General features: G+C 50.7%; 1 protein-coding gene across 2 annotated transcripts in view; it reads left to right on the plus strand.

Moving 5' to 3' along the window:
* F2 (coagulation factor II, thrombin) overlaps positions 1–23,891 on the plus strand; it is a 312,194-nt gene that overhangs the window by 139,324 nt on the left and 148,979 nt on the right. For both annotated transcript variants that reach the window (XM_078684422.1, XM_078684423.1), the window contains exons 6-7: positions 2,215–2,351; positions 16,872–17,189. In XM_078684422.1, coding sequence (XP_078540548.1) covers positions 2,215–2,351; positions 16,872–17,189 — 455 coding nt within the window. The remainder of the gene's footprint in view (positions 1–2,214; positions 2,352–16,871; positions 17,190–23,891) is intronic.

The following is a 23,891-nucleotide window of genomic DNA, read 5'->3' on the forward strand; positions in this document are numbered from 1 at the left end:
TAGAGGGATTTGCTTTTATTTCGGTTTCAAGGGCTTCTATTTCTTCCAGTTGGAGTTTCGATAAACGCTGTGCTGTTTCTATGGTTAGCACCATGAGGTCTCTACTGCATTTTGTTTCGATGTAACTGAAACCCTTCTTGTAAATAGCGTCCTCCGTGAAGATGACCGGTATGTTTTTGACAATAAGGCCAGATGGTATTGTGCCAGATCTGAGGTGTTGAAGAAGATAATGGCCGTGTAGATCCGTACGAATTTGTTTTTTCTTTAAACGAATTAGCTTGTCTGATTCGTTGCTTGTTTGAGCATTACTACTTAAGGTAGCTGATCCGAACTGAGGAGGGTCCCTCAATAAGTTCTTTATGTGTTCTTCACTGTAGGCGAATGTTTGTTCCTCTGACATTATAAGTGAGTAAACTAGTCAATGGCAGTGAGCTGACCAGGGTGTACACCACTTCATTCAAATATTACCATACATTCAAAATGCAATGCATTCATACAAATCGACATATACTAGACACAAATAATAAAAAATAATAAATAATAAATAATAGGGGGGCCAAGTTGGTCACCGTAGAGAAAGACTACTTGCTTTGTCTCCACTAGTGTGATAAGAAACCTCGCGAGCCAGCGCCCGCTAAAGTACTATGTATCAAGGAGGGTTTTGGCAAAAGCACAGTAAGGCTGTGCCAGATACTAAATGAACAAAGAGATTGCCTGGTGTGTAGTCTGTGGGTACTTCGTGGATGCTTCACACATGTCCTGAGGAGTTTGGCCTGCCCGCTCTGTACCATGCTACCCCCGTAGAATTGGTAACCCCATTTCTAACACTGTCCCACTCCAATCCACCCCACGCCAATATAGTACACCTCACCCTAGTCCAATCCACCTCACCTCACCTCAATCTAATCCAATCCACCCCACTCCAATCCAGTTGACCCCACACCGATGCAACCCACCCCATCCAGCTATATCCAATCTGCTCCACCCCAGCCTACTCCATTCCACTCCAGCCTACTACAATCCACCCCACCCAATCCAATCCACCCCACCTCACTCCACCCAAATACAGTTCACCCCACTCCACCCAAATACAGTTCACCCCACCCAAACCCAATCCACCTCAATACAATCCTCCGCAATCTAATCCACCTACTCTGTCTAATCCACCTCACTCAAATTCAATCCACCCACTGCAATCCAATCTACTCCACACCAATCCTGTCCACTCCATGCAAATCTAATCCACTCCTCTCCATTCCACCGTACTCTATTCCACACCACTCCATTCCATTCCACCCCACCACACCCCACTCCAATCCAATCTACTCCACTCCAGTCCAATCCACCCCAAACCAGTCTACCCCAATCCACTCCACCCCAATTGAATCTGATCTACCCCATCCAGTCCACCCCATTCTAATCTACTTCACTCACATGTAGTCCAATCCACCCCCACTCTACTCCATTTCATCCCATTCTACCCCAGTCCACCTCTCCCCGCCATAACCCAGTTCAGTCCACCCCACTCAATCCAATCCATCTAGCCCACCAGACTCCAAGCCACCCCACTCCGATCCAATTCACCCTGCTCCAGTCCAATCCACCCTCTCCACTCCACTTTAATACACCCAACTCCAAACCACCCTACTGTAATCCAATCTACCCCACCCCACCCCATACCAAACAAATCTAAATCACCCCGCTACAATCCAATTCACCCAATCAAGTCCACCCACTCCACTCTATTCAATATAACCCACTTGACCCCAATTCAATCCACCCCACTATCTCAATCCACGCCAACCCACTCCACCCTATTCCACCCGACTCCACTCCACGGCACAGCACTCTATGACAATGCACTCTACAATACTCTCTGCCACTGAACCGTGAAATCTACTCCTCTCTACTCAACTCTATGGCACTCTACTCCCCCCTACTCCACTCTACTCCAACAAATCCAGTCTATGACACTCTACTCCAACCACTCCACACTAAGACACTCTATGCCACTAAGTTTTAGCCATACTGAACAGCAGCCGCACTAGTGCACAACATGGGAAAACACATTGCCAAAGCCAATAGCTCTTGTGTAGGCGAGACCTCTTGGTTTTGCCGAAGCTTGTTATTAATTGCCATTGGTTTAATAATCAGAATAATTCGATGTGATCATTTAGCTCCTTTTTAACCCCGTAAAATTTGCTCCTTTCACAGAGTGAACCCCTCCACGCACCCGAACTCCAGCCTTGTGAAGAACGAGTGCCGGAACCCGGACGACAGCCCGACGGGGCCCTGGTGCTACACGAGGGACAGCGGGGTGAAGCGAGAGGAGTGCGCCGTGCCCGTCTGTGGTGAGTGCAGCGCCCACACGACCGCTTCGAGGCGCTAAGCATCCATTATGGAGAAGTCAGCATATTTAAGTCAAAGTAAGGTCATGCAAACAAAATATTAACAATACCTTGTATCTACAGGTACTCATAGCATACCTGTGAGTGGCAGGTACTCATATCACACAGCCAACCAGTGTTCAGTTTATCAAGGGTGGGATGAACGGAAGGGAGGCTTAGCTGGCCTGATGCATTTAACCTGAAGGCCAAAACAGGTGTCAATCACAACCTCACTGAGATGACCTCCCACGTTTAATGTCTTCTGGCAGCCATTAGGGCTCAGCTGCAGCAACCCTACCCCAGGTGGAAGGAGGTTCCCAGGTTGGTGCTCTCACTTCGGACCGTCCATCTCCTCTGCTTTTGCACCTAAAGGTGGACCCGGCTTGCACCTTGGTCCATCGATCAGTCTCTATGAGCACAGATACATGATTGATGCTTCGACTGCTGGGGAGCAGGGTCCAGGCCCACCAGGAATGCAGTGCCTCCTGGTGCACAGCCCTTCTTCATTCTGCTGTGCACCCTTATCTGGTGCACCCGGTGCAGGCCAGAACTTAGACTGTGCCACTTCAAGATCATGGCGTTGTGCCCGACGGTGCCACTGCCACACCATGAAGCTGTGCCCTGGGCTGCTGTGACTGACTATGAACTGCACCTGAGCGGACTATCAGCTAGATTCATCAAAGACTCGTTTTGCGAGTCTTTAATAGCGATTCATAAGGAATCGCTATTAAGGACTTGCAAAACAGGATTCATGTAGGAATTGCATAAAACATTGCGATTCCTACATCTTCCTTATTTGCGATTAGCAAATTGCTAATCGCAAATAAGGAATGACTCCCCATTCATTCCTATGGGCCCAGAGGCCCATAGGAATGACAATTTGCTAATCGCAATTAAGGATGCGATTTCAAGGGTGCCAGGGGTGTCCAAAGGACACCCTGTAGCACCCCTGAAAAGCAAATGTAGCCAGATGTTGCGCACACACATGTCCAAAGGACATGTGTGTGTGTAACATACCACTCAGAAAAGAGTTTTCGCTATTTACCACGAAGTTACAATTCGTGGTAAATAGCGGCCAGAAATAGCGAATTCGCTAATAGATATTGGTTAATGAATTGCATTTAAGGAATCTCAAATAGAGATTCCTTAAATGCAATTCCTCGCAAATATGCGATTTCGCAATTAGCGATTTTTGCATTTGGGATGATGAATCCCAAATGCAAAAATTGCACTCGCAAAGGGCCAGATTCTCAGAATCTGGCCCTTTGCGAGCCGATTTTTCTTTCATGAATCTACCTGTATGCCTCTAACCCAGCAACACGAGCTGGCTGGAGGGCGGATTTTGCTGCTAGGAGAAGAGTGGCTGGAGACAGCTCATGAACATTACCCCCATGGCCCACCACGCTTCCTCACCCAAAGTGCTTGCATCCAACACATCTCCCAAGAAAGGAGAGAGAGCTTGATGCATGCTGAGGGACCCTGCCATGGCCAAAGAACAGACGAGACTCGACAGCGGTGAGATTTCACCACTCCTCCTGTCGCCTCCAGCCATATCACAAGCCATAAGCTCTCGGAATTCTTCTGTAACAAAATCACCTCCATATACAGCAACTTCGACCCTCAACCGAACCTCGCCACCATTGCAACGTAACTTTCCATCACCGCCGAAGCACAAACCCTGACCTCGTTGCCCACCATTACCTTCATCGAAATCACTGCAATCATGAAGACACTCGACTCGGGGGCCCGTCTGACCCTAGCCCCCACCACACCTTCACCACAGGACTCCTCCTGATCAGTGAATCATAACACCCATCCTCCACGCCTCCATTGACGCAGACGCATTCTCGTACACCTGGAAACATGTCACCGCCATGCCCCTGCTCAAGAAACCACCCGCAGACCCAGCCACGCTTTCCATATACAGACCCATCTCCCTCCTACCATACCCGGCTAAAGACTTATAGAAACTAATCAGCCAAAGTCTCACTGGCCACCTCAGCAACAAATAGCTCCTCGACGCCATTCAGGCTCAATCAGAGTACAGAAACCGCAGTCATTGCCTCCACAGATGACATTTGCATGATCCTTGACAGAAGAGACACGGCAGCTCTCATTCTCCTGGTCCCCTCTACAGCATTTGACACAGTCTCACACCCCATCCTCGTCATATGCTTGCACGAGGCTGGAATCTAAGAACCCACTCTCTGCTGCATTTTCTCCTTTTTGGATAGAACACAAGCTGTCAGCCTGGCACCTTACTCCTCAGAAGTTTGCAAACTCGTCTGTGGAGTATCTTAAGGTTCATCACTCAGCCCCACCCTCTTCAACGCACACACGATCACTTTGACCAACATCATCCACGCACAGGACATCAACATTCTTACCTATGCTGACGACACGCAATTCATGTTCTCGCTATTGGATAGGACCCCAGCACAGGAAACAAGTTCACCGCCTGCCTAACAAAAGTCACTAACTGGATGAAAACCCAGCTGTATCAAGCTCAGCACCGGCAAAAAAGAAGTAGCGATCATCGGCAAGAACACTTCACCATGAAGACTACAAACCACCTAGAACCCAAAGCCAGGTTCATCCTCAACCTCCCACGCATAACTTACATCACCCAACACCTCAGGGAGCGCCACTGGCTCCTGGTACACAAACATACTCATTTCAAGCTCCTCATACACACTTTCAAGGCACTATACAACTTAGACCCCACCTACCTGAACAGATGCATTTCCTTCCTTTAATCACCCAGACACCGCCACAGGACTCCTACTCACACACATCTCACGCATACACAGTACCAGATCAGGAGGACGTGCGTTCTCTTACATCGCTCATGAAGAGTGGAACAACTTCCCTCTCCACACCCGAGCCTCCTCGTCTCCTCTTGAATTCCGCAAGGAGCTGAAGACCTGGCTCCTCTATTAACCAACCTGCCCTCTGCAGGGCTAGGCACACACACCCGCTCAGCACCAGCATACCTTTGGCCCCGCCTACATCAAGAAGAGAGTGGCCTTCTACATCCCTCAAGATCTTTAAGGTCAGCTGCCCAGCGACTAATGGTAGTCCCCTGCTTCCGTCGAGCTAGGATGGGTGGCCAGTCTCTTTCAGTTAAAACAGCCATTCTCTGGAATTCCCTCCCCATGGCGCTGCGTCACACTCAGGACCTAAGATGTTTTAAAAAGCTCCTTAAAACGTACCTTTTTAAACAGGCCTATTAATTCACTTTTCCCGCCATCAGTTTACTACTGCTTCGTGCCAGGATACTCAAGAGTAGTTGTGTGCGCTACAAATACTAATATAACATAACATAACATACCCTCGCCAGTGATATTGCACTTTACAAATACATATAACACAATGACAAATGTGATGATTAAGAGTAATTGAGGATACAAACTCAAAAGAAGAGGAAACACTGCACCAGTGCTTGATACCTGCACAAGGCAGACCTCAAACCTGGGAGAAGAGAAAGAGGGAAGGGGAAGGGAGGATTACCAGCCCCAAGTAGTTCCTCCGTGCCGGTGAAGCAATCGTATCTATGACCCGTACTTTCTTTTAAGAAAGACAGGTATGAGGCTGGACAATGCATTGGTGCCCTGCTGCCTGATGGACGGTTTCTGAGCTTGAAAGGCCTCACGCTAGATCCCTGAGAAGCTGACGACTGATCGCCATCGATACCAGTGACAATCAAGGGCTGAAGGGGTTGTACTTGGCCCCGTTTTCAGAGCGATATTAGGACAACCCCAGGACATTAGATGCAAATGACCCCAGTCCCCGCTGTTGGGGTGCAGTAGCCCAGCTTCCCTGTGGCTCCAGAGCAGGTCTGACCATTGGCGGCAGGAGAAATCCTGCCAAGCCAATGCCAGGATCCGGCCTCCAACTCACATACCATGGCAACTGAAAAGCCAGTCGTGACACAAACAAATCTACCTCCGAGGGCCCAAAAACATCTACAATTCTCCTGAAAACTTCCTTATTCAGCATCCAGTCACTGTAGTCTATCACATTCCTTGAATACCAATCTGCATCCGCGTTCATCCTCCCTAATATTCCACCTGCAAATCTATTTTGTGTTCTAAGCCAAAGTTCCATATCCCTTTCCTCAATTCTGTCAGTCTCTTTGACCTGCTTCCGCCCAACTTGTTTACATACGTAACGGCTGATACATTGTCCATACATAGAACTGAACTCCCTTTCAAATCCCTCTGAAAACTTTGTAATGCTAACAAACCTGCCTGCATCTCCAAACTGTTTATGTGCTCTACTCTCTCGCTCATGGACCAGACTTCACCTGTTTGCCTGGTTAAGCAAGATGCACCCCAACCTCGATTGCTCCCATCGCTCTCTAGTACAAAATCCAGCTGAGAGCCAAATATTGCCTTCCCGTTCCAAGCCTCCAAATTCTCCTTCCACCAAACCAATTCTTCCTTCTTCTCTTTGTTCAAAAGAACCACATCTCCGTACCAAAAACCTTCTGACAACCTCTAGGCCTTCAAATGCTGAAGTGACGTGTAATGTAGTGGGCCTGGAAATATCGCCTGAATCGAAGACGACAAAAGACAGATCACTTGTGCCAACTCTCTTAATTTTACAGATTCCCTCTTTGACACAGAAATTCCCTATTCTGTGAAGAAAGCATCACAGACTTCTCCACATTTATCATGAATCCTAAACCTTTTAACAGTTCCGTCATCACTTCCAATTCTTTAAAAATAATCCACATATTGATTCACCAATAATATATCATTTGGATAAAGTATCAACCTCATACCTCTCTCTCTCCGATAAACCACTACTGGACGCATCACCTTCGTGAAATACCAAGGTGCCGCTGATAATCCGAACGGCAGGCATTGAAATTGAAACAATTGAGTTTTCGGATGACTTTCCTTTGCCATAGGAATGGTGAAATAAGCATTCTTCAAATCTATCTTCGCCATCCAATCCAAATCCTGTAAGAAATCTCTCAGAAAATGAATACCCTCCATTTTGAAGTTTCGATATGTTACGTACTGATTCAAATTCCTGAGATTTATCACTGGCCTCCACCCTTTGTCCTTTTTTCCACCACAAACAAGGCTCTCACAAACCCGTTCTCCTCTTTTTCCACCTGAATAATAAAATCCTTTGCTAACATCTGATCTACCTCCTCTTGAATTACCTTTTGCAATTCCACTTGAAATAATCACTCGTTTGGCTCCACCATTTGAACTGGATCTGATTCGAACTCTATCATATATCCTGTTATCGACTGCAGAACCCATGCGTCTGTGGTTATTTTCTCCCATTGTTTTCTGTAAAATTTCAACCTTCTCCTTACCTTTAAAGGGGTAAAACTCAACATGTTCCTCGTACTCACCTTGTCCTTGTCTTATCCCCGACCATAGGTTTGTCATCTAGAACGTACTCCACGCCTTCCCTTATTCCTTCCTCTCTGAGGATAGAACTGGCCACTTCCTGGCTGTCGCGGGTATCCACCATTTCCCTGATATGATGCATTTTAAACTGGACTCTAAAACTTGCTCGGCCAGCAGTTTGCTCTCTCCTACCGGCCCTTCCATAAAAACTGTTATTCTGAAACACCCTTCGCATAGGAAACTGTGCCTTATCAAGAGTAGTAAAAGTTTTCATATATTTAGATAAGAATCTTACCAGTCCGTCTCCAAACAATAACCCCTTCGCTTCATCTGTTGACTCTCTTCTCGCCAACTCAGTTAATTTAATTTTTATTCCCATTAATAAGGTTCTTCGTCTTTCTGCAAGAAACCCTGCATTAGCGTTACCCATAAAGCAAACTGCTCTATGGCACCATCCCCTTAGAAGTAATAAATCCACCTCGGACCCTTTTAAAGCGCCTCCTCAACTGTGTCAAAAATTCTTGCCATGGGTCCCAAAATTACTAGTAATTTATTTTGACAAATCTAAAGTGACTTTTCCCATTTTGAACATGTAAGTGATCATATCCGGATCTAAATTAGGTGTTTGAGTCACCTTCTCTTCAATCACTGGTCTTGAGCATTCAGCTCGCATTCGATCGCGTTCCTCTCTCTCCAATGGTTATCGCAATCTAGATTTAATATATTGAGACACATGCTCAATGGGCCACCAATCCTTACCTCTGGGGTGCCTTATCTCACTTGGGTCAAACAATTTCTCCCCAAAGGGATCCTTAATAGATAACAAATCTTTACGCCCAGACCCTGAGCCCTACACATTTTCCTCGTTCTCATACTCATCCTTGTATTCCAAATCAAGGACATACTCATCCAGATGAACACTGGATCTGCCTCCTTGTGTCTCAAACTCACCAACATGATTTTCGTCTAATTCAGCGCTCTGCTGACTTTTCCATGTATCGCCAAGGACACCTGAACCATGTGAGGCGCTTGGGCCTCCTTTTTTCCCTCTTATTTCTTCTAAATGTCTTTTCTTTTTCAAACTCTTACCACCAGGACCTCTATTCTCACACTCATTGTCTAATACTGAGAAATATTCCTCTTCATCTACCGACTTTCTTTCTATTTTCCCTAAAACCTGTTTAAATGTCTCCTGTACTACTGCCTTAAACTCTTAACTCACCATCTTCGTTAATTTTTCATCTCTTACCTCCTCACTAATCTGTGCGTTATCCATTTTTCCTTATATTTATTCTTTTTTCTTGTTTTGTTCTTTTAGTTTTAGGTACCAGGCACCTAGAACTCCTGCCTCTTTATTTATTATAAACAACCTTCCCGTTGCGTATTGAATGTCCTAAATTGCCTTCTCACATTCTGTTATTTAAAACAATCGTACTCGTAAGCCAGTAACAAGCATTTGTGTGCAGTGTCCATCTGTGATGAGTGCAGTGTCCGTCTGTGGCGAATGTCCGTCTGTGGTGAGTGCAGTGTCCGTCTGTGGTGAATGTCCATCTGTGATGAGTTCAGTGTTCCTCTGAGGTGAATGAATGTCTGTAATGAGTGCAGTGTCCGTCTGTGATGAGTGCCATGTCCGTCTGTAATGCGTGCAGTGTCCGTCTGTGATGAGTGCATTGTCCATCTGTGATGAGTGCAGTGTCCGTATGAGATGAGTGCAGTGTCCGTCTGTGGTGAGTGCAGTGTCCGTCTGTGGCGAATGTCCGTCTGTGGTGAGTGCAGTGTCAGTCTGTGGTGAATGTCCATCTGTGATGAGTTCAGTGTTCATCTGTGGTGAATGAATGTCTGTAATGAGTGCAGTGTCCGTCTGTGATGAGTGTAGGGCCCATCTGTGGCGAATGTCCATCTGTGATGAGTTCAGTGTTCCTCTGAGGTGAATGAATGTCTGTGATGTGTGCAGTGTCCGTCTGTGATGAGTGCAGTGTCCGTCTGTAATGAGTGCAGTGTCCGTCTGTAATGAGTGCAGTGTCAGTCTGTGATGAGTGCAGTGTCCGTCTGTGATGAGTGCAGTGTCCGTCTGCGATGAGTGCAGTGTCCGTCTGTAATGAGTGCAGTGTCCGTCTGTAATGAGTGCAGTGTCAGTCTGTGATGAGTGCAGTGTCCGTCTGCGATGAGTGCAGTGTCCGTCTGTAATGAGTGTAGTGTCCGTCTGTAATGAGTGCAGTGTCAGTCTGTGATGAGTGCAGTGTCCGTCTGTGATGAGTCCAGTGTCCGTCTGTGATGAGTGCAGTGTCCGTCTGTGATGAGTCCAGTGTCCGTCTGTGATGAGTGCAGTGTCCGTCTGTGATGAGTGCAGTGTCCGTCTGTGATGAGTGCAGTGTCCGTCTGTGATGAGTGCAGTGTCCGTCTGAGATGAGTACAGTGTCCGTCTGTGATGAGTCCAGTGTCCGTCTGTGATGAGTCCAGTGTCCGTCTGTGATGAGTGCAGTGTCCGTCTGTGATGAGTGCAGTGTCCGTCTGTGATGAGTGCAGTGTCAGTCTGTGATGAGTGCAGTGTCCGTCTGTGAAGAGTGCAGTGTCAGTCTGTGAAGAATGCAGTGTCAGTCTGTGAAGAATGCAGTGTCCATCTGTGAAGAGTGCAGTGTCTGTCTGTGGTGAGTGCAGTGTACGTTTGTGGCAAATGTCCGTCTGTGATGAGTTCAGTGTTCATCTGTGGTGAATAAATGTCTGTAATGAGTGCAGTGTCCGTCTGTGATGAGTGCAGTGTCCGTCTGTAATGAGTGCAGTGTCCGTCTGTAATGAGTGCAGTGTCCGTCTGTGATGAGTGCAGTGTCCATCTGTGGCAAATGTCCGTCTGTGGTGAGTGCAGTGTCCGTCTTTGGTGAATGTCCATCTGTGATGAGTTCAGTGTTCATCTGTGGTGAATGACTGTCTGTAATGAGTGCAGTGTCCGTCTGCGATGAGTTCATTGTCCTTCTGTGATGAGTGCAGTATCAATCTGTGGCGAATGTCCGTCTGTGGTGAGTGCAGTGTCCGTCTGTGGTGAATGTCCATCTGTGATGAGTTCAGTGTTCCTCTGAGGTGAATGAATGTCTGTAATGAGTGCAGTGTCGTCTGTGATGAGTGCCATGTCCGTCTGTAATGCGTGCAGTGTCCGTCTGTGATGAGTGCATTGTCCGTCTGTGATGAGTGCAGTGTCCGTCTGTGGCGAATGTCCGTCTGTGGTGAGTGCTGTGTCCGTCTTTGGCGAATGTCCGTCGGTGGTGAGTGCAGTGTCCGTCTGTGATGAATGTCCATCTGTGATAAGTTCAGTGTTCATCTGTGGTGAATGACTGTCTGTAATGAGTGCAGTGTCCGTCTGTGAAGAGTTCAGTGTCCGTCTGCGATGAGTGCAGTGTCTGTCTGTGATGAGTACAGTGTCCGTCTGTGATGAGTGCAGTGTCCGTCTGTAATGAGTACAGTGCCCGTCTGTGAAGAGTTCAGTGTCCGTCTGCGATGAGTGCAGTGTCCGTCTGTGAAGAGTTCAGTGTCCGTCTGTGATGAGTGCAGTGTCCGTCTGTAATGAGTACAGTGTCCGTCTGTGATGAGTGCAGTGTCCGTCTGTGATGAGTGCAGTGTCCGTCTGTGGCGAATGTCCGTCTGTGGTGAGTGCAGTGTCCGTCTGTGGCGAATGTCATCTGTGGTGAGTGCAGTGTCCGTCTGTGGTGAATGTCCATCTGTGATGAGTTCAGTGTTCATCTGTGGTGAATGAATGTCTGTAATGAGTGCAGTGTCCGTCTGTGATGAGTGCAGTGTCCATCTGTGGCGAATGTCCGTCTGTGGTGAGTGCAGTGTCCATCTGTGGTGAATGTCCATCTGTGATGAGTTCAGTGTTCATCTGTGGTGAATGAATGTCTGTAATGAGTGCAGTGTCAGTCTGTGAAGAGGGCAGTGTCCGTCTGTGAAGAGTGCAGTGTCCGTCTGTGATGAGTGCAGTGTCCGTCTGTGATGAGTGCAGTGTCCGTCTGTGAAGAGTGCAGTGTCCGTCTGTGAAGAGTGCAGTGTCCGTCTGTGATGAGTGCAGTGTCCGTCTGTGATGAGTACATTGTCCGTCTGTGATGAGTGCAGTGTCCGTCTGTGAAGAGTGCAGTGTCCGTCTGTGATGAGTGCAGTGTCCGTCTGTGATGAGAGCAGTGTCCGTCTGTGATGAGTGCAGTGTCCGTCTGAGATGAGTACAGTGTCCGTCTGTGATGAGTGCAGTGTCCGTCTGAGATGAGTACAGTGTCCGTCTGTGATGAGTGCAGTGTCCGTCTGTGATGAGTGCAGTGTCCGTCTGAGATGAGTACAGTGTCCGTCTGTGATGAGTGCAGTGTCCGTCTGTGATGAGTACAGTGTCCGTCTGTGCTGAGTGCAGTGTCCATCTGTCATGAGTGCACATACATATATCTGTGGTTTTCCCACAGAGCCTGTTCCCATGTCCGGTCCAGTGATCCGTCCCTTCTTTATTGGATCCCTCCCTGCCTCAACTGATGCCACCCTTCTCCATCCAATCCCACCCTGCTCCATCCGATCCCACCCTTCTCCATCTGATCCCACCCTGCTCCATCCGATCCCACCCTGCTCCATCCGATCCCACCCTTCTCCATCCAATCCCACCCTGCTCCATCCGATCCCACCCTTCTCCATCCGATCCCACCCTTCTCCATCCGATCCCACCCTTCTCCATCTGATCCCACCCTTCTACATCTGATCCCACCCTGCTCCATCCGATCCCACCCTTCTCCATCCAATCCCACCCTGCTCCATCCGATCCCACCCTTCTCCATCTGATCCCACCCTTCTCCATCTGATCACACCCTGCTCCATCTGATCCCACCCTGCTCCATCTGATCCCACCCTCCTTCATCTGATCCCACCCTCCTTCATCTGATCCCACCCTGCTCCATCCGATCCCACCCTTCTCCATCCGATCCCACCCTTCTCCATCCGATCCCACCCTTCTCCATCTGATCCCACCCTTCTACATCTGATCCCACCCTGCTCCATCCGATCCCACCCTTCTCCATCCAATCCCACCCTGCTCCATCCGATCCCACCCTTCTCCATCTGATCCCACCCTTCTCCATCTGATCACACCCTGCTCCATCTGATCCCACCCTGCTCCATCTGATCCCACCCTTCTCCATCTGATCCCACCCTCCTTCATCTGATCCCACCCTGCTCCATCTGATCCCACCCTGCTCCATCTGATCCCACCCTGCTCCATCTGATCCCACCCTTCTCCATCTGATCCCACCCTCCTTCATCTGATCCCACCCTGCTCCATCTGATCCCACCCCTCTCCATCCGATCCCACCCTTCTCCATCCGATCCCACCCTTCTCCATCCGATCCCACCCTTCTCCATCTGATCCCACCCTTCTACATCCGATCCCACCCCTCTCCATCCGATGCCACCCTTCTCCATCTGATCACACCCTTCTCCATCTGATCCCACCCTCCTTCATCTGATCCCACCCTTCTCCATCTGATCCCACCCTCCTTCATCTGATCCCACCCTCCTTCATCTGATCCCACCCTCCTTCATCTGATCCCACCCTGCTCCATCTGATCCCACCCTGCTCCATCCGATCCCACCCTGCTCCATCCGATCCCACCCTTCTCCATCTGATCCCACCCTGCTCCATCCGATCCCACCCTTCTCCATCTGATCCCACCCTTCTCCATCTTATCCACCCTGCTCCATCTGATCCCACCCTTCTCCATCTGATCCCACCCTTCTCCATCTTATCCACCCTGCTCTATCTGATCCCACCCTGCTCCATCTGATCCCACCCTGCTCCATCTGATCCCACCCTTCTCCATCGGATCCCACCCTCCTTCATCTGATCCCACCCTGCTCCATCTGATCCCACCCCTCTCCATCCGATCCCACCCTTCTCCATCCGATCCCACCCTTCTCCATCTGATCCCACCCTTCTACATCTGATCCCACCCTTCTACATCCGATCCCACCCCTCTCCATCCGATCCCACCCTTCTCCATCCGATCCCACCCTTCTCCATCTGATCCCACCCTTCTACATCCGATCCCACCCTTCTCCATCTGATCCCACCCTGCTCCATCTGAGCCCACCCTGCTCCATCCGATCCCACCCTTCTCCATCTGATCCCACCCTTCTACATCCGATCCCACCCTTCTCCATCTGATCACACCCTGCTCCATCCGATCCCACCCTTCTCCATCTGATCCCACCCTTCTACATCCGATGCCACCCTTCTCCATCTGATCCCACCCTTCTACATCCGATCCCACCCTGCTCCATCTGATCCCACCCTTCTCCATCTGATCCCACCCTCCTTCATCTGATCCCACCCTGCTCCATCTGATCCCACCCTTCTCCATCTGATCCCACCCTTCTCCATCTGATCCCACCCTCCTTCATCTGATCCCACCCTGCTCCATCTGATCCCACCCTTCTCCATCCGATCCCACCCTGCTCCATCTGATCACACCCTCCTTCATCTGATCCCACCCTCCTTCATCTGATCCCACCCTGCTCCATCTGATCCCACCCTGCTCCATCCGATCCCACCCTGCTCCATCTGATCCCACCCTGCTCCATCCGATCCCACCCTGCTCCATCCGATCCCACCCTTCTCCATCTGATCCCACCCTGCTCCATCCGATCCCACCCTTCTCCATCTGATCCCACCCTTCTCCATCTGATCCCACCCTGCTCCATCTGATCCCACCCTGCTCCATCCGATCCCACCCTGCTCCATCCGATCCCACCCTGCTCCATCCGATCCCACCCTTCTCCATCTGATCCCACCCTGCTCCATCCGATCCCACCCTTCTCCATCTGATCCCACCCTGCTCCATCCGATCCCACCCTGCTCCATCCGATCCCACCCTGCCTCAACTGATCCCACCCTTCTCCATCTGATCCCACCCTGCTCCATCCGATCCCACCCTGCCTCAACTGATGCCACCCTTCTCCATCTGATCCCACCCTTCTCCATCTGATCCCACCCTTCTCCATCTGATCCCACCCTTCTCCATCTGATCCCACCCTGCTCCATCTGATCCCACCCTTCTCCATCTGATCCCACCCTGCTCCATCTGATCCCACCCTTCTCCATCTGATCCCACCCTGCTCCATCCGATCCCACCCTGCCTCAACTGATGCCACCCTTCTCCATCTGATCCCACCCTTCTCCATCTGATCCCACCCTTCTCCATCTGATCCCACCCTTCTCCATCTGATCCCACCCTTCTCCATCTGATCCCACCCTGCTCCATCTGATCCCACCATTCTCTATCTGATGCCACCCTCGTCCATCCGATCCCACCCTGCTCCATCCGATCCCACCCTGCTCCATCCGATCCCACCCTGCTCCATCCGATCCCACCCTGCTCCATCCGATCCCACCCTGCCTCAACTGATGCCACCCTTCTCCATCTGATCCCACCCTCCTTCATCTGATCCCAACCTGCTCCATCCGATCCCACCCTGCCTCAACTGATCCCACCCTTCTCCATCTGATCCCACCATTCTCCATCCGATCCCACCCTGCCTCAACTGATGCCACCCTTCTCCATCTGATCCCACCCTTCTCCATCTGATCCCACCCTGCTCCATCTGAGCCCACCCTTCTCCATCTGAGCCCACCATTCTCTATCTGATCCCACCCTCGTCCATCTGATCCCACCCTTCTCCATCTGAGCTCACCCATCTCCATTCCACCCTGCTCCATCCGATCCCACCCTGCTCCATCCGATCCCACCCTGCCTCAACTGATGCCACCCTTCTCCATCTGATCCCACCCTTCTCCATCTGATCCCACCCTTCTCCATCTGATCCCACCCTTCTCCATCTGATCCCACCCTTCTCCATCTGATCCCACCCTGCTCCATCTGATCCCACCATTCTCTATCTGATGCCACCCTGCTCCATCCGATCCCACCCTGCTCCATCCGATCCCACCCTGCCTCAACTGATGCCACCCTTCTCCATCCGATCCCACCCTGCTCCATCTGATCCCATCCATCTTCATTCGATCCCACCCTGCTCCATCTGATCCCACCCTCGTCCATCTAATCCCACCCTGCTCTATCAGGTCCCACCCTGCTCCATCCGATCCCACCCTGCTCCATCCGATCCCACCCTGCACCATCTGATCCCACCCTTCTCCATCTGATCCCACCCTGCTCCATATGATTCCACCCTGCTCCATATGTCCCACCCTGCTCCATCTGATCCCACCCTGCTCCATCTGATCCCACCCTTCTCCATCTGATCCCACCCTGCTCGATCTGATCCCACCCTTCTCCATCTGATCCCACCCTGCTCTATCTGATCCCACCCTTCTCCATCTGATCCCACCCTTCTCCATCTGATCCCACCCTTCTCCATCTGATCCCACCCTTCTCCATCTGATCCCACCCTTCTCCATCCGATCCCACCCTGCTCCATCCGATCCCACCCTGCTCCTTCTGAGCCCACCCTTCTCCATCTGATCCCACCCTGCTCCATCCGATCCCACCCTGCTCCATCTGAGCCCACCCTGCTCCATCTGATCCCACCCTGCCCCATCTGAGCCCACCCTGCTCCATCTGATCCCACCCTTCTCCATCTTATCCACCCTGCTCCATCTGATCCCACCCTGCTCCATGATCCCACCCTGCTCCATCTGATCCCACCCTGCTCCATCTGATCCCACCCTTATCCATCTGATCCCACCCTTATCCATCTGATCCCACCCTTGTCCATCTGATCCCACCCTTCTCCATCTTATCCACCCTGCTCCATCTGATCCCACCCTTCTCCATCTTATCCACCCTGCTCTATCTGATCCCACCCTGCTCCATCTGATCCCACCCTTCTCCATCTGATGCCACCCTTCTCCATCTGATCCCACCCTGCTCCATCTGATCCCACCCTGCTCAGTCTGATCCCACCCTTCTCCATCTGATCCCACCCTTCTCCATCTGATCCCACCCTGCTCCATCCGATCCCACCCTTCTCTATCTGACCCCACCCTTTTTCATCTGATCCCACCCTGTGCCACCTGCCTCTGCCTTTCCATGTCATCACTCTGCATCCTAAAACAGAATCATTCTTGTTTTTATTTCAGGAGAGAATCGGACCACGGTGCCAGTGCAAGAGCCCCCTGCCACAAAGGACCTGCCGAGAAGTACGGGCAAGCAGGAAGCCTGTGTAGACTACAATGGGATGCTGTACAGCGGCACTTTGGCGGTCACGGTGTCTGGCCTGCCATGCCTGCCCTGGCAGTCCAAGAAGGCCCTGGAGCTCAGCAGTACCAAGAAGTTCACAAAGGACGTGAAGCTGGTTGAGAACTACTGCCGGAACCCAGACGAAGACCAGGAGGGCGTCTGGTGCTTCGTCGACCACCCGGAGAAGACCTTTGAATACTGCAGCCTGAACTACTGTGGTGAGTGTTCCTCTACCAGGGCGGGTACAAATACGGCGTAAACACCGAAGGCTGCAGTCCCCCATCCAAGTGCTAACCAGGCCTGACCTGCTTAACTTCCGAGATCGGGCACATTCATGGTGGTATAGCCGTAGGCACCAACGTTATGGTCTCCCAATCTAAGTACTAACCAGGCCCACCCCGCTTAGCTTCTGAGATCGGGTGCATTCGGGCCAGTATGGCCTTAGGCACCGAAGTCTATAGTCCCCCAATCCAAGGACTAACCAGCCCTGACCTCCCTAGCTTCCAAGATCGGGCACATTCAAGGCGGTATGGCCATACGCACCAATGGCTATGGTCTCCCCATTCAAGTACTAACCATGCCCATCCCTGCTTAGATTCCAGGGTCAGGCACATTCATGGTGGTATGGCTGTAGGCACCGAAGGCCGTGGTTCCCCATCCAAGAACTAACCAGGCCCACCCCGCATAGCTTCAGAGATCGGGTGCATTCGGGGCAGTATGGCCATAGGCACCGAAGGCCGTGGTTCCCCATCCAAGAACTGACCAGGCCCAATCCTGCTTAGCTTCCGAGATCGGGCGCATTCAGTGTGCTATGGCCATAGGCACCAAATGCTGTGGTCCCCATCCAAGTACTAACCAGGCCTGACCTCCCTAGCTTCCGAGAGGGGGGCACATTTGGGGCAGTATGGCTATAGGCACCTAAGGCTCTGGTCCCCATTCAAGTACTAACCGGGCCCGACTCTGCTTAGCTTCCGAGATCGGGCGCATTTAGCGTGGTATGGCCGTAGGCACCACAGGGTCTGGTCCCCACCCGAGTACTAACCAGGCCCAACCCCGCATAGCTTCTGAGATCGGGTGCATTCAGGGTGCTATGGCCGTAGGCACCACATGATGTGGTCAACATCCCAGTCCTCTAGTCCTGAGACAACTTGACTACTAGTATGACTCTTATCCTTGACATAGAAAGCCCTAACTTGGCCACCAAATAAACTGTGTATAATATTGTAAATGCCTTGTTTAAAGGACACATTCTGGGAAGTGCTTGACATCCCTCTCTACGCAACAGGTGGAGGCTCACTGTCCATCCAGGTCAGGGTCACCAAATCACTTTTGTATCAGGAAAAACTATGGAGATTCCCCCTAAATGCCAATGAGATCCAGCCTGGAGAGAGAACCTTAGACACTCTACACCATCAATACTAACCACAATGCAAAATCACATATTGCACCATCTTTTGCCCCGGCGTGGAACTGGGACCACATCATGAGACCGTATCAGGGATCCAGCGCTGAAACCCATGGTTGTGGCTCCCGAGGTTTCGTGATGAAGTCTACTCTAAGATAACACTTGTGGGAGGTGGTGGGCAGGGCTAATGATGCCAAAACTACACAGAAGAATTGTTCGGATTTGGTTACACCAAAAGAGAGAATTTAAGACAATTTCTCTAGTAAAAATGAACTTGTTTGTCTATTTCTCTTCCTCCCTGTCCCTATAAATAAACCAGATCACTGGGATAAGTAAAACATTAAAAAGAAAATCAACATTTACTCAACAAATGTTTTGAACATTGGCTCATACGAGATACGGTTGGTGGCCAGTGCTCCCAGGATTACTCAATCAATCAATCCATCAGGGGAATTGTAAGCACGCTACTCACCCGTGAGGGTCTCAAGGTGCTAAGGGGGTGGGGGGGTCCACAGATCTGTTTAGCCAATGAGCCAGGTCTTAAGGGTCTTCCTGAAGGTATTTAGGGAGGGGCGCGTCTGCTGGTAGCTCGTTCCTAGTCTTGGCTGAGATGTGAGAGAAGGATCTTCTGCCTGCTCTGACTCTGTGGATGTTTCAGCCAGTGCGAGGTTGGAGGATCTGAGGTTTCTTTTGGGTACGTGGCAGTTTATTCTGTCGTTGAGGTATCTGGGTCCATAATTCTGTAGGTTTACTGAGCATGTTGGAATGGGGAAAATAACTTGTATTGGCGATTTGGTCACCCAGCTGTGAGTAGGAGAAGACACATTTACATAAATTGTGCAGGCAGAAAGTGGTGTATTAACTCACATAAATCAAAGTTATAGTGAAAGGGTAATTTTCTAGTGCCTGTTCTCAAAACTGTTAATAGTTACCACGTGTTGAACCAAATTAAGATGCTGAGCTACACAATGTCAAAAAGTGTAATGTTGACATGTTTCGGCCGGTGAAGTTTCAGATTCTGGCCTTCGTTAAGACATACAGCATTTTGAAAGTGAACATTATTAAGTTTAAAACACCTATTCAGAAATGGAAATGGAAGGATATGTCTGAATATATGAGCTAGACATGGGCAACTGAGTAAAGTGTTTGGAGTAAACATTCTGGTTAACATTATGTACCCTTTTATTATGAGTCAGATTAAGTCACCATAGTTATTTCTTGATTGGATGTGATCGTCTAGGGTAAGAGAAAGTTAGATGCTTAAATTGAAATAAGTCTGAATCCGGTGGGTTGCTAGACACGCCGGGTGTTCCTGAGTTCCCGGGTTCTGTCTGGGTAAGGTTCTGGCCAAATCAAGTCTGTGAGGGGGTCATGTGGCTACCAGGAGAGTTTGTTTCTTGTGTGGTCCTCATTCCTGTCAATGTATTAAAGCCAGCCACCTGGCTTTGTGAATGCTCAATGCTGCTGAAACTGCATCTAAAGCCATCTGGTTTTCCAACAGAGGAAAAGGTTTATATATATTTTATTTATGTATTTAAACATTTTATACAGCGCAAACATGACTCATGAGGGTATCAGAGCACTTTACAAATGATCAGAGAGAAGACACATGTAGATCAAACAACAGCGTACTCAAGCCCAACATAGGAACATGTGTGCTTCATCTGAGGAACGCATGGGGCCAGGATGATGGGCCCAGGTTTTCACAAGATTGGACGTGTACCATGTCAGGTCCCTTACTCCTGGACCTCCACACGGAGATGGTTAAGGCTTGCCTCATCCAGTGATGGACAGCGGTGCCTGGACCTCAACACGGAGATGGTTAAGACTTGCCTTGTCCAGTGATGGACAGCGGTGCCTGGACCTCAACACGGAGATGGTTAAGACTTGCCTTGTCCAGTGATGGACAGCGGTGCCTGGACCTCAACACGGAGATGGTTAAGACTTGCCTTGTCCAGTGATGGACAGCAGTGCCTGGACCTCCACACGGAGATGGTTAAGGCTTGCCTTGTCCAGTGATGGACAGCGGTGCCTTGACCTTCACATGGAGATGGTTAAGGCTTGCCTTGTCCAGTGATGGACAGCGGTGCCAGGACCTCCACACAGAGAGGGTTAAGGCTTGCCTTGTCCGGGGATGGACAGCGGTGCCTGGACCTCCACACGGAGATGGTTAAGGCTTGCCTTGTCCAGTGATGCACAGCGGTGCCTGGACCTCCACAAGGAGATGGTTACGGCTTGCCTTGTCCGGGGATGGACAGCGGTGTCTGGGCCTCCACACGGAGATGGTTATGGCTTGCCTTATCCAGTGATAGACAGCGGTGCCCGGACCTCCACACGGAGATGGTTATGGCTTGCCTTGTCCAGTGATGGACAGCGGTGCCTGGACCTCCACAAGGAGATGGTTACGGCTTGCCTTGTCCGGGGATGGACAGCGGTGTCTGGGCCTCCACACGGAGATGGTTATGGCTTGCCTTATCCAGTGATAGACAGCGGTGCCCGGACCTCCACACGGAGATGGTTATGGCTTGCCTTGTCCAGTGATGGACAGCAGTGCCTGGACCTCCATGCGGAGATGGTTAAGGCTTGCCTTGTCCAGTGATGGACAGCGGTGCCTGGACCTCCACACGGAGATGGTTAAGGCTTGCCTTGTCCAGTGATGGACAGCGGTGCCCGGACCTCCACACGGAGATGGTTAAGGCTTGTCTTGTCCAGTGATGAACAACGGTGCCTGGACCTCCACATGGAGATGGTTAAGGCTTGCCTCATCCAGTGATGGACAGCGGTGCTGGACCTCCACACAGATGGTTAAGGCTTGCCTTGTCCAGTGATGGACAGCGGTGTCTGGGCCTCCACACGGAGATGATTAAGGCTTGCCTTGTCCAGTGATTGACAGCGGTGCCTGTACCTCCACACGGAGATGGTTAAGGCTTGCCTTGTCCGGGGATGGACAGCGGTGCCTGGACCTCCACACGGAGATGGTTAAGACTTGCCTTGTCCAGTGATGAACAACGGTGCCCGGACCTCCACACCGAGATGGTTAAGGCTTGCCTTGTCCAGTGATGGACAGCGGTGCCCAGACCTCCACAAGGAGATGGTTAAGGCTTGCCTTGTCCAGTGATGGACAGCGGTGCCTGGACCTCCATGCGGAGATAGTTAAGGCTTGCCTAGTCCATGTATGAACAGCGGTGCCTGGACCTCCGCACGGAGATAATAATAATAATAAGCACATTTATAAAGGGCATGGTTACACTAGGCCAGTGTGTCCCCGCGCTGCGGTGCAAACTGCCCTCAACCACTACCCCTATCCTAACCAGGAGTCACTATCCAGATGGGAAAAGATGGGTTTTCACATTTTTCCGAAAGGTGACTTCCGATCAATCCAGCCAGAGGCTCAGGGGGAGTTTGTTCCATTGCTGTGCGGCCACAAAGCGGAAGGAACGGCCACCCATCCTTGCTCTCTTAATGGCCGGAATACACACCTGACCCGTCCCACTTGATCTAAGTTGGCGGATTGGAGAATAGAGAGTAAGTGGATCAAACAAATATGATGGGCTCGTCCTTTGAATGATACGGTGGCAGACGCACAATGCCTTGAACAAGACTCTCTCTCTTATCGGCAACCAGTGGAGGGAAACCAACGCCCTCTTAGAAGAGGTGCTCCTCTGGAGCATAAGAACCAGACGAGCTGCTGCGTTCTGGATACCTTGGAGTCTTTGCATGCATTTAGCAGTAGCACCCAGGGACAGTATGTTGCCATAATAAAGGCGCAATGTCACCAGGGCATGCACCATGGTCTTCCTGGCTGCAGTAGGCAAGACATCCAAGGTTTTCCGAAGGCCCCGCAGGACTCCAAAACAGGCGCCTGCTACCCACCTGGTATGATACTCAAAGGAGAGCTTAGTATCCAGCCATACCCCCAGGTTCTTAGCCTGAGTGCAGTCCGTGGGGAACCACCATGCCGATGACCACACTGAAGGGGCTTTCCCTATCAGAAGCACCTCAGTCTTATTGCCATTCAGTTTCAGGCAGTTGTTAGCCATCCACAATGCTAGAGCTTGCATGCATGCCACGAAGTTGGAAGCTGCCGTATCCTGTGCCTGTGTAAGGGAAACCACCAGTTGAGTGTCATCGGCATAGGAGACAACCATAATTCTGTATTTTTCTGCAATCTCAGCTAAATGAGTGACATAGAGATTGAACAGGGTCGGGCTCAGGGTCGATCACTGAGGCACCCCCTGTTTAAGTTTGATGACTTTGGAATAGTGGGAGCCCTGCCTCACCTGAAAACTGAGCTCAGACTGGAAAGATTCCATCCAGCTCAAAGCACTGCCAGGCACACCTCCTTTCCTCAGACAATGCAACAAAGTATGGTGGGCAACAGAGTCAAAGGCAGCACTTAAATCGAGCAGAACTAAGGCCGCTGTCTTTCCCGCATCCTCGAATGGAGGGCCCGAAAACCAGTCTGAGTGGGATGAAGGAGATTGTATTTTCCAATATGCCCTGTAAGTTGCGTGTTTACCACCTTCTCCGCAACTTTTGCGAAGTAAGGGAGTAGAGAGATTGGACGCAGATTATCGAGTTGGTCTAGGTTAATGTGCGGTTTCTTAGGTAGTGGAAGGACCAGATGGTTACGGCTTACCTTTTCCAATGATTGACAGTGGTGCCTGGACCTCCACACAGAGATGGTTAAGGCTTCCCTTGTCCAGTGATGAACAACGGCGCCTGGACCTCCACACGGAGATGGTTAAGGCGTGCCTTGTCCGGTGATGAACAGCGGTGCCTGGACCTCCACAAAGAGATGGTTAAGGGCTTGCCTTGTCCAGTGATGGACAGCGGTGTCTGGACCTCCACAAAGAGATGGTTAAGGCTTGCCTTGTCCAGTGATGGACAGCGGTGCCTGGACCTCCACACGGAGATGGTTAAGGCGTGCCTTCTCCGGTGATGAACAGCGGTGCCTGGACCTCCACAAAGAGATGGTTAAGGCTTGCCTTGTCCAGTAATGGACAGTGGTGCCCGGACCTCCACACGGAGATGCGTAAGGCTTGCCTTGTCCAGTGATAGACAGCGGTGCCCGGACCTCCACACGGAGATGGTTAAGACTTGCCTTATCCAGTGATAGACAGTGGTGCCTGGACCTCCACACAGAGATGGTTAAGACTTGCCTTATCCAGTGATAGACAGCGGTGCCTGGACCTCCACATGGAGATGGTTACGGCTTGCCTTGTCCATGTATGAACAGTGGTGCCCGGACCTCCACACGGAGATGGTTTTGGCTTGCCTTGTCCAGTGATGAACAACGGCGCCTGGACCTCCACACGGAGATGGTTAAGACTTGCCTTGTCCATGGATGAACAGTGGTGCCCGGACCTCCACACGGAGATGGTTTTGGCTTGCCTTGTCCAGTGATGAACAACGGCGCCTGGACCTCCACACAGAGATGGTTAAGGCGTGCCTTGTCCAGTGATGGACAGCGGTGCCTGGAAATCCACACGGAGATGGTTAAGGCTTGCCTTGT

Source organism: Lissotriton helveticus, chromosome 3_2 (genome assembly GCF_964261635.1).
Source record: "Lissotriton helveticus chromosome 3_2, aLisHel1.1, whole genome shotgun sequence".
Lineage (NCBI taxonomy): Eukaryota > Metazoa > Chordata > Amphibia > Caudata > Salamandridae > Lissotriton > Lissotriton helveticus.